This window comes from Solanum stenotomum, chromosome 1, assembly GCF_019186545.1.
Source record: "Solanum stenotomum isolate F172 chromosome 1, ASM1918654v1, whole genome shotgun sequence".
In the NCBI taxonomy this organism is placed as follows: Eukaryota; Viridiplantae; Streptophyta; class Magnoliopsida; order Solanales; family Solanaceae; genus Solanum; species Solanum stenotomum.
The window spans coordinates 19,266,586-19,278,867 of NC_064282.1; the positions used below are offsets into that span (position 1 = coordinate 19,266,586).

Sequence of the window (12,282 nt, forward strand, 5' to 3'; positions counted from 1 at the left end):
CATTGTAATTTTTTTATATAATTAAATCAAATGTGTATATTAAAATTTAAAACTAGTAGTATTATGTATTTTGGATCTATAATTTTTAAACTTTAATGATTCATATTACAAACTAAAAGTCAAATCGATCAATTTATATTAGAGATACATTTTTTCGTAATCGTGCACCCATCTAGCCGAGATCCTGGATACGCCTCTGTGTACATAGTGTGTATTTATACTACAAACAGGTGCAATAACTAACTCATGTCAACAAGGCATCTTTCGAACTAACTTCTTACTAATTGGTTAACTAACTCAACCATATAGCTTGCTTAACTATCTTCATTAGTTAACAACATTTTAGGCGTATCTGTCGTTGGATCATCAGAGAAGAAAGAATGACATGACATGACATATTAAAATATACATAATGAAGTTGTCTTGCAATATTTGGATTCATATTAGTAAGTGTAACTAGTACCATTTATAACAAGGCTGAATACAGCTCACTCCATTTATACACACCTCAGTCACTTGCCACAAAGCAAAACAAAGTTGATACCATCTGGCATCTGGTACACCATTACATTGGCACGCAATAATCTACATTTCCAACTTCACCCAAAAAATAAGTGATTTTACGTTTCAATTTTTATAACGCACTCAATTACTTTGATATGATACTGATTGAGTTATACGTGTATTAAATATGAGTGAATCAAATATTTTATTTAACTTGCTTTCAACTCGTTTAATATCTGATTCGATCCACTCAATTTATGACGTTGTTCGTTTAATGAGACCACGCTAGCACATCAAAAGAGCTATTGGAACATTAATAAATAATCAAGAGAAGTGAATTACTATTCGAATTCATGGATATCTTATAAATCAAGCTACAATGTAAGAACTTATATGCACAAGGAAAGATAATTACTCTTTTATTATTAATCAAGTCTCAAATCTCATGTTCAAGTTCTACTAAATATAAATTAAAAAAAACTTATGAAGGTAAATTTTTGAGCTATTATTGGACATCAATATATAGTAATTTGACCTGAACATTTGTGTACTTTTTGTCTTAAAATAAAACTTGTGGAAGGAGGGAAAGAAACAAAGAGAAGAAATATACGAAAATCTGGATGGTCCCCAAATTTTTAACTAAATGAATTCAGAGTCCATAAGTCTTTTAATATTTATCTTTATATTTAGTTTTTTAAAAAAAGAAAAAATGGTCTGATATACCTTTCAACTTTGACATTTAACGTTGATATACTTTTTCGTTAGGAAAGTGACTCATATATGTATACCATTTACTTATTTCTTTTTCCATTCTCCTCTATGAATAGAAAAAAGGAAAAGTTGGGAAATGAAAGGGAAAAGTCATATTCAAAGTACTTCTAACTAGTTGAACTTTCCTTTAATCCTTCAAATTCAATCATCAGATTATGATTTATGAAATCTTGAATAACAATATTTAGGGGTCTATTTAAGTCAAAAAAAAAACTTAAGAGTATGTGACACATAAAACATAAATTAAAGAAAGCTCATACCTTTTCCTCCCCACAAACACACACCTTTTTCTTTCATAAAAGATATATACTATCCGTTATGAAGTTCAATTTTTCTATCTTCAAAATAGGCAATCGAGTTTAAATTTGAACTAAATTAAGTCAAGTTATAAGTATTATGTTTTGGTTTTTTAGAGTTAAATTATATGAATTTTGATTTATATATACTTTCATCATATTGATATGAAAAGAATGTCTGAATTTTAATTTTTAAAATATTGAATTAATATGATTCAACTCAACTTCAATTATTTTAAGACAAAGGAAGTATCACAAAAAGATAATTGAAATATTTAAGAACAAAAAGAAAAGGTTTTGTAGTGTTTGGTCTATAAATTATTGGTAAATTCTAATTTTGGTCATTGTGATATCTGAGTAAACACATTTACCTTTCAATTATTTGAAATATGCACTTTTGATTTATTTACTTGTGAATACCACTGAATTTTTAGAATTATTAAACAGTTTCACCATTTAATTACCCATATATTTTGTTAAGTAAGATATTATTGCTTCATATTCGAGGATAATATTATCAAAAATAAAAATAAGCGAGGAAAGAATATAATGAGACTTCAACTTTGTAATATTGCAGTTATAACAATTGTACTAATTTATTTAAAAATTAACCATAACAAATCTAAGAGAAGATCTCTTCCACCAAACTAGAGTACGTTTTTATTCAATTTTCTGACCGTTCTACTCCATAATAATAATAATCATTATAAAGCTTTTTTTTCTTTCCTCAGCCGTAAATGAATTTCACCAAGTAAAGTTGGTTATTTTTAAAAAATAAATTATTTTGTCTGTTTATTATAGTAGTCTAACTTTAATTAATGTAACGCAATATAGAACAGTTTGATATCGACGACTGCATAATGAATGGAATAGTAAATATATATAGACACACATATTTAGTATGCGTTTGGCCATGCAATATTATATCACGATATAAAATCATAAAATGAAATCAACTTTTGAAAAGGTGTAATCAAACAGGATATTAAAATTCTCCATGTAGCTGTTGGTAATAGCAAAAATTTAGAGATGAGTGTCTTAGCAGTTGGGTCCCAACAGTACAGTAATGTGTAGGTGATGGGAGTAAAGGAATCAGCCCACCAACATTTGTGAAGTCTGAATCAAACATTTACTACCTCTCCTCTCCTGCACGGACCCGACACTATAAGCAAACTTATTAATTTTAATGATCGTTTGGTGATATGTATAAGAATAGTATCGAATAGAATATATTAGTTATATTGAGATTAAAATTAATACTGATAAAATAAATTAGATAACACTCGAATACATATTAAGTACTGATCTTCAATTCTAATTTTTTAATTTAGTATATCTAGGATCATGTCTACGATGATACCGCTAACTAATTATTTTAATATAGTTAGGTAGGTGGATACTTTGTTGGTGGTGGTGGTTATACTCTCTGTATTCTGCATTAACTCACTCTTGTATACTCTTTATTTAGTCACCCACTACCTTAAATTTTGAGGGTCCCTTATATCTCCTCTATTTTCTCTATATAATAAATATTCCCTATGATTTGAAGTACCTCTTTGCCACCTGCTTCCTTCCTTTCTCTTTAACCAACAATCTAGCTTTAGCTCCTAAGTGTGACAATAACAAAAGGTAAAAGACAACAACAAGTGTTTTTTTTTTTTTTTGTGACTAGATAATATTAGACTTGCTAATTAGATGAAAAAGACATAGTCAAACAAGAATAGAAGTTAAGCTTTTATATAGCAAAGGAACAAGTAAAAATATGATCATGATAATTGATAACAATCTTTTTACCAAAACAAAAATAACTTGTGTAGCCCATAATTTTACACATGGTTTCGCCCTCTTCACTCATAAAAAAAAAAAAAAAAAACACACACACACACACATGTTGTAGCCAACAATGGGGAGCACACCCAATCCACTACGTTTTGTTCTTTCATAATCTGAGAAATCGGGTCGGGTTATTCGGATAATCTGTTTCTAATAAAATGTTTCGGGAAAATAAGTTGCATAAATGAGAAAGAAAATATTTTGAGTATGTTTTTTCTTTGTATTTTGTGGAGTTGTACAGGTAAATACTGATGAACATTGAATAGAGCTAAAAACAAACAAGGGTAAAACCGTACTTCCACTTTTTTTCTATGATCACAGTTGTAGAGGACGAAATGGTCAAATGTCAACGGTCACTGAAATCAGCGATTGGGATTGAACCTCCCGAAATCGGCAAGCTTTCTCGATCTGTTCTTGCAAAACGACGTCGCTGTGGAGAGCTGAGGTTTTGCTGTGACTCTAATCTCGCCGGAAAACACCATTTCAGGCGGCATTCCTTTTTGGTTCCAATTTCTGCTAGGGCTTGCCCGCACTAACGGACTCAAGCAAAACGCCATTCCACTGAGGTTCCGATTATGACTTGATTTCCCTCGTCGGCCAGGTTGAGCTGCTGGTGTTCTTCTCGGAGTTTGTTTCCAACCCTGCGATGACTCAGATGAGTACCCGCTGGATCCGCCGCAATGCTCGTCTTCCTCGTCGTCTGAATATCGAGCAGGCGACATTCCTCGATCACGATTACGATGCGTCCTCCGATGACCTCCGATCGTCGATTCTTCTAAAGAAAACGTTCGTGACTGCTTTTTCCGGCGACCAGAGAGAATCGTGGAGAACCACGACGGTGAAGAAGACGAGGCCGGGCAAGCATCACCCGAATTCGAAACCCTACGATCCAAATCAAGTTTATCCGACTTGGATCTAAACAAACCAGAGAAAAATCTAAAATAACTTTTCTTCTTATAAGGCCCAGCAGCAATTACCGTACCGTTGGGTCCTACTTGTGGAGTACTGTAAAATCTTTGATCTCGAATAGACGGAAGCGAATTATGCTGGAATTGCCACGGCGTCGTATCAGATTTCCGGCGAGATATATACGGCGAAACGGAGCGAGGAAACATCAACGGCGGAGGATTTCCATCGGATTTCCTGTGATCCTCCTGAAACAACTGCTGCTGTACTTGAGCCCGTGCTTGAGCTTGAGCCTGGGCCTGTGCAGCCATAACCGCAAATAGCCTTTCCCGGAGACATGAAGCGCAGACCCCGACGCTGCTACTCAGGTCAGAAAGATGCTTTTTACACCTCATTTATCCAAATCGATTGAATTCTTTTGTTTAGCTGAATGAATTAGTATGAAAAAATCAGAAAGAGAAAAGGGAAATTGAAGGAAGAAGAAGTAACATTTGTGGAGAAGTGAATTTGTCTTCTTCTTTTAGTGAGAGAAAATTGGGTGTAAGAGAGAGGGGTGCAGGCTTTTATGGGTAAAGAAAATGAGAGCTTTTATCTTTTTCTTTATTCTTATAGGTTCAAATTAAAGGGAAGAGAGAGAGTGTGTGTGTGTGGTGAGACCTCAACAATGATGCCACACTAATATTTAAACACAAATTTACACTATCTCCTTATTAATTAGTAATTAAGGATAAGAAAAACAATAAAATACTCATTGCCAACATTTAATGAAAACATCATTTTAGGACTTGAGGTAAGTATTAATCAAATTTTATTTAATATGAAACTCTTAAATCCTTTTACAACTATTTTGTAATACTTCTCCTATTTTAATTCGCTTCACTTATTCTGACTTGATAAGTTATCCAAAGAAGATTAAAAAAAAATAATTAATCTTCTAATGTTAAATTAAAGCTATGCTAAATATATCAAAATGTTTTTAAAGTTTATATATATATGTCATATAAAAAGTTAAAATTAAAAAATTACTAATAATGAAAAATGCTCAAGTCAAATAAATTGAAATAAAGGGAGTTTGGATTTATTTATTTTAAGTGATTTTAACCTAAAATAATTTTAAAGCATCTTTGAAGTGTTTGAATAAATTTAAAAAGTGTTTATAAGTACTTCATTTATAATTAAAATGATAAAACAAGTCAAAAGTCCTATGACAGAATTTCTAACTTATAACTTTTAATCAACAATCAATCCAAACAAACTCTTAATTATGAGCTACTTTCTCCGGTCTAAATTTTACCAGTTTTGATTTAAGATATTCTTTTTTGAGGAAAAATAATAAATATTTATAGCTTATTGAAAATTGGCTCTTATTATTCTAATTAATGAATTATGTTAACTAAGTAAACCATTTAAAGGATATAAAGTATAGTTTAGACAAATATTTTCAAAATAAGGCTATTAAATATTTTTATCATTGTGCCAAAAATAGTATTTTGATGACTGATTTTTTTAAAGTTGATGACGGAGTGCTCTTGTCACGGTTTTACTTATTTATTTTTCTTATTATTTTATATTACTTTAATAATCAACAATCTATTGATATTTTTATAAATGGTCAACTTTACCTTTGATAGCACTCTATCCATCTCATCATATTTATACTCCAAAATACTTATGATTAAAGAAATTTTCAACTCTACTTGAAAATAACGGTGGTTATTTTTAAGATAAGTATCATCATTTATCCATACCAATTAAGTCAAAAAAAAAAATAAAAATTGAGACCGATTACCATTTATTTGCCTAAATGGGAAATACTAAGTAATTCATTTTTTTCTAAGAAATATCATAATATCACCTCTAGAAAATCTTAAGAACTTTATAACCTTGTCTTCATTGCAAGTTTGATTCCTTTCTTATCCGTTTTGGCAAAGATCAACGGTAGAATTTGCAAGACATTCTAAATCTAAAAATTCAAATCAAATTTAATTTGGGTGAAATTTCTTCTTTATAATAAAATATCTACGAAAATCATGTGATCATTAATCATAAAAAAAAATCTCATTGTGTGGAACAAATTTTAATACATATAAAAAGTAAACTCCAATCACAAACAAAAATATTTTATTAATAAACATGCAGATACAATTTTATTTTGTATCTTGATTTATCTCTCTTAATTATCTTGTTTCGAGGATTGTTATGTTAGAGTGAGAGCTTGTTTGACATTGTTGTTGAGAGGCTAGAATACTTATTTTGAGAGAAACAATATTTTTGTTGAAAAATTAAGTGTTTGACAAATGAGTAAAAGTCCTTTTAACTGAATGCATAAACAGTTTTTTCTGTTGTTGGAAAGAAGGTAAAAATTTCTGTTTTTTTTTTTTAAAATAGCAACGGAAACAAAATGTTATTTTTCTCAAGATTAAAATATCCTTTTCACATATACATATTTACCAATATATTTTTTATTAATTAATTTGCATATTTCATAAGTTTGGTTAAATTTCATTTAAGAATTTTATTTTTTATTTTTATATAATAAATTTTATAATTTATTTTACATTTATATATTATTATTTTATATATTATCAGTATTATTTTACATATTATTTTGCAAAATTAGAAAAAAGGTAACAATAATATTTTTACAATATTAGGAAAAAAAAAATAACTATTAAAGATTTCAACCTCCCCAAAAAAGTATAATATTGATTGAAAATTTTAACATGTACATTATAATTTAATAAAAAAAAAATTAATTGACTTTTTTATAATAAATATTTAAAATAGTTTCTCTCAATAAAATAAATTTAATATTAGAAGTACGTTAATAGTTGTCTTTTTTTGTAATTTGATTCCCAAAAACACATTTTTAAAAAGATTAGTCAAACGCAATTTGCTTATAAAAAACATTTTTCAAATGAATTAGTCAAGCACAAATTACTTTTTTTCAAAATCATTTTTCTAAAAAGTCATTATTAAAAAACTCTTCTAAAAACAAGTTGTTTTTAGCAGCAATGTCAAACATGCTCTAAGTCAAAGTCCACATTGGTTGAGGAATTGATTGGTGGTCTGCTTATATAGATTTGAGTAATCTCCGTCACGAGCTAGTTTGGGGTTAAGTTAGGCATATGTGTCATATCTTTACATGTTAGTTACGTATTTCTCAAACGTATGCTGATTTGGACCTCCTTAAAATTTATTGGGAATATATTACCATTTATATATATAAATGAACTAGGATTTAAGATAGAATAGTCTCCAAATAACCTGACTAAAATTAGACTCGTTTTGTAGAGTCCTACTAAATTTGGATGATTAATCAACGAAATGTGGGCTTTGCGTCATGATCATATATTCCAAATGTGTTTCATGTTTCATTGCTAAGTTAACTTACTTGCACGCAACTGAGAGCATTCAAAGCAATTAATATTTTCAAGAGTTCAAAGCTCTAAGTTTTGGTCCTTGTAATTATTGTTTTGTTTCATCAAGTCCAATTCTAATTCAATTGCAGTATGATATGGAGTTGTAAGTATTTTTTTTTTAATTTAGAAGCATTCCTAGGTTACATTGGGAATTGAATATTTTGTTTCTTAAATGAATGTACCACTTGAGCTAATAACCAATCATAATCAACTATACTATAAATCTATAATTGTAAGTGCACAATAGAACTCTATTATTTGCCAATTAGAACTTCCATTACTTAATGGAGTTGGTGCAATATGTGATATCTCATAAGAAGGGCTAGAGATCAATTTCCTCTACCAACGTCTTCTAGTCAAGTTCATCGCATTGGACCAATCTAATACGATTTACATCTCAAAATAGCTATTATGGATTTCCTTGGGTCCAAAAAAAATAAAACGTTCATGTCATAGATTCATTATCTTTTGGACAATGAAGCATGGCTAGTAAAGGAATACTCTTCATACCAGTGTATTTGGTATATCACATCAAATGCCCTTATGTACAATAAGTAGCATCCAAAAACGAACCAAGCATCCCAATAAAATGAATGCTGCAAGGACTGACTAACTTTTAACTTTATGTGCTATGTTAATCAATATGAAGGACTATTTGTTGGAAATATACTTGACAAGGATATTTGATGTAACCATACAAAAAAAAAAAAGAGGAAGGATCCTCCTAAATTATCATATGCATGTATATAATATTGGGGATCCATTGATTGATTGTAGAAAGCATATACTTTAGCTTTCTCATGAGGTGACAAATCAAATAGTTGCACCTTCATGAAAATGCCTATGATCTGATACCAATACTTAAGAAAGAAGCACTTAGAATGGACAGTTCCATCTTTATTTATGACAAGAAAAATAGATATATATAAACACATGAATATAAATCATTTTTGTAAGGCTCAAGCGGTCAATCCCTATCCCATTTTAATTATTTTACTACTTTTGATTTAGTACCTTTAAACAATATTAGCGACTCTACTGTTATGCTAACCTATAATGTGTTGCTCATACTTAGAACAAAAACTTTGAAGAACTTGATAAGAAACAATAAAGTTTAAAGAGTATTTTTAAAACTATAAAATTAAAACCAGTAGAGAAAATAGAATCAGAAACATATTAGAATAATATTAAAAAAACTCTCTAGAAGAAAATCGAGTCCACTGAATGTACAGTGTTTCCTTAAGGAAATTATTCCCCTCAAGTACCCGAGATTAATGAAATATATCCTCTTAGGATAGAACAATCTTACTCACCGGTGTATCATCAGCGAATCACTCAACGACACTAAATTAAAGTACACTTAGAATGCTAGATTTAGTAGTAGAAGCAAAGGTTCAGAAAATTGGTTGTTCCAAAATGAGAGGAAATCTCTCTATTTAAAGACAAGGAAGGATAGTGTGAACATGTGTTTATTGTCTATCGAAAATGTCACAACCCTTTGGAAAAGCCACAATTCTTCGGAAAAGGTCATAACCTTTCATACAAGTCACAATTTTTCATAGAAGTCACAATTCTTCATAAAAATTGCAACTCTTCATTTTCCATTCACACTTTTTAAAACTCAATATAATGATGCATATTATTAGATTAATTTATAAGTAATTCTGTTTACAAAAAAAAAAAACTTTAAAATGCAATGAACTCAGTACATAAATGTCTCTATATAATATAATGCATGTGTAGTGGAATATATTATACAAAAGCATGGCTATTTGATAGTACATTCCGCTGTTCATTATATTCTAAGTTTTCTTTTTGCTGCAAAAAATATTTATATTACATAGAGCTTTACTAATAAATAACATTATACATTATCTACAAGGAAATTACTGTTTAAATTTGCCAATCATAATAGTATAAAACATGTCATGACTCATGAGGAGGTTTTTTCAAGGGAAACTTATCCATATGTATCATTCGATCAAATATCATAATTTGGTTGAAATTTATAAGGCACATTAATTATATTTGTTATTTATATAGGTATATATATACTTACAGCCTATTATTATATATGTATGAAATCATTCAAAGGGACTAAATTGTAATTATCTTTTATAAGAGAAAAATCTTCTCAATAATAAGTTAGCCAAATTAAACAAGGAATGATTTCATTAGAGTCTATGTATTACGAGTAATAAAACTTTCAATTGGGGCAGAAATTAAGTTCATGGGCTATAGCTTTAATCCTTTATGAAGTGCGACAATGCAAGTTCCGTTTTGCGGTGCACGCAATTAGGTCTGAATATCATGCTTAAAAATGAGTACTAAAAAAATTAGAGGATTTTTTTTTTATATCAAACACATCCTTAATATATTATAGATAGCCACATAAAAAAAATATGTTTTATCAGATACTTAAATACATTATAAGAAAAGAAATAAAAAGGTTTTTAAAACATAGAAAGATGTAAATCAGACTATGATCCATTATTTAGCTCCTCTCATAAGTCTAATTCGTTTTGATCTAAATTTCTTTTACGTGAGTAATTTGACATTCTAATTTGGTAGGATGTATTATAGAAAATAATAGTTATGGTATTATTAATCCTTTCTTTAATACATTTTTTAGCTTATATATTATAACCAGTATATGCATTATCTATAAACCCTATTAAACTATTATATATAGGATATATAACTAATACATTGCAATTTATGATATTAACAATACAAAAGTTAATTAACACATAAATATGTATGATTAAAAATCAAATTTATTCTTAATACGCCAAATCAAATTAAATAGTAAATAAGAAATAATTTCAATATAATCTACTCCTTTTTGTGGTTAAATATATTGTTACAACGCCAAGTTCCTTTTTAGGTCTAATGTATGATGATGTATCTTGCATTTTTTTGGTGAACAAACACAGACCGCTCATTTTGACCTTGGGTTATTAATTGTAATTAACTTTTTAGTGCTCACAAACAAAACTGACATTTGAAATAATCCAATTGTTCAGTTTTTAAGTACAAATCTAATTTATTTATTATTTGATTATTTTAATGGAGCACTACATGTCGAAAATGGTAGGGGACCTCTTACTATTTTGATGTAACTTTTGAAAGAAGGTAATTGGTGTTTGGGAGTTGACATTAGAAGTTGTGATTTCTTTGTCTTTTTGCCCAACTATGGTTTCACATTGAGTCAACAATTACATTATATCAACTCTGTCTTTTCAATCACTACCATTAGGGATGACAATGAGAGGGGCGGATATAGGGCGGAATGAGTTTAAGGCTATATGGGGTGGGACGGATTTAAGGTTGTGGGGTGGTTTGCGGGGCGGGTTGAAGTGGGAGTTTTTTAAAATTAATGTTGGGTGGGGCGGATTGCGGGTATATGTGATTTTATGTGGGTTTAAATTTAATTTTAACTTTTTGCGTGTTATAAGAGCAATAGAGCATTATTTGCTAAGATGATTTCTTTGAATTTACTAAAATATTCAAGATAGTAAATGAAAATGGTTCAATAAAAAATAATATAATTTCTTACATGTTTCCCAACCTCAAAAAAATAATTTTTTAAGTCACTATCCTATTAAATTAATACAATTTAATGAAAAACTGAATTTATTTTTATGAATTATATTTCTTTTGTATCAAACTTAACTAGAAAAAGAAAATATTAAAAAAATTATGCGGGAAAACGTGGGGTGGATTGAAAAAAAAAATTATTATGCGGGACGGATTAAAAAAATTGCGGGTTAAGCTCAACCCGCACAATCCCCACCCCGCACCACCCCATTGACATCCCTACCTACCATAGCGCTGGATAAATAGAGTCTCTCCATTCAATTATAGAAAAATTTGAGTAATTTATGAATAAGAAAAACATAATTGTGTCAAAATCTAAATTTGAATTCATCGCGAATAAAAATAGAATTTATATTATAAATATTGACAACACAGAAAATAAATATATATATATATAAAAGTTATTTTGAAAGATAAATATAAGTACATCTATTTAATCTGCCTTAATTAATAATCGTAGGTGAATTTTGGTAATTATTTAATAATGGAATAATTTCACAAAAGTTATATAGTCCACAAATTATATTGCATCACTACAATAAATTCGATTATCAGGGACAAATAATTTCATCATTTATAAATCATATTTCGTCACTAAAATTCTTGTGAGACGAAAAATAATTCGTCACTTAGTCGTCACTAAATGTGTGTCTCTAAAAGTATACAAAGACGATTTAGTGTTTCGTCGCTAAAAGTATTATATTAACTATAAAAAGAAAAATCGTCCCCAAATGCTTAAACATTTGTGACAAATTCATTTGTCCTAAAAAGTATATTTTTTGTAGATAATAGTATGTTTTGTCACTAAAAAGGTTATTACTACCGACAAAATTATATCGTCGCTAATGACTATATTTTATATACCAAAAATTATTTTGTTATTAAATGTATTAATTAGGGACAATTTTATTATTATAAAAAAGATTAATTTTCCTATTATCCTCCCCCCA

The 12,282-nt window shown here is 29.1% G+C and overlaps 1 protein-coding gene across 1 annotated transcript; it reads right to left on the minus strand.

Moving 5' to 3' along the window:
* Positions 1 to 3,326: 3,326 nt before the first annotated feature.
* LOC125853408 (uncharacterized) lies at positions 3,327 to 4,820 on the minus strand. Its single transcript, XM_049533087.1, has one exon. It carries the CDS (start codon positions 4,703 to 4,705, stop codon positions 3,767 to 3,769), a length of 939 nt encoding a protein of 312 aa, XP_049389044.1. The 5' UTR covers positions 4,706 to 4,820; the 3' UTR covers positions 3,327 to 3,766.
* Positions 4,821 to 12,282: the final 7,462 nt, after the last annotated feature.

What these genes read in the sequence shown, in the direction of transcription:
- LOC125853408 (XM_049533087.1), bottom strand. Translation starts at nt 4,705, where the DNA reads ATGAGGTGTAAAAAGCATCTTTCTGACCTGAGTAGCAGCGTCGGGGTC.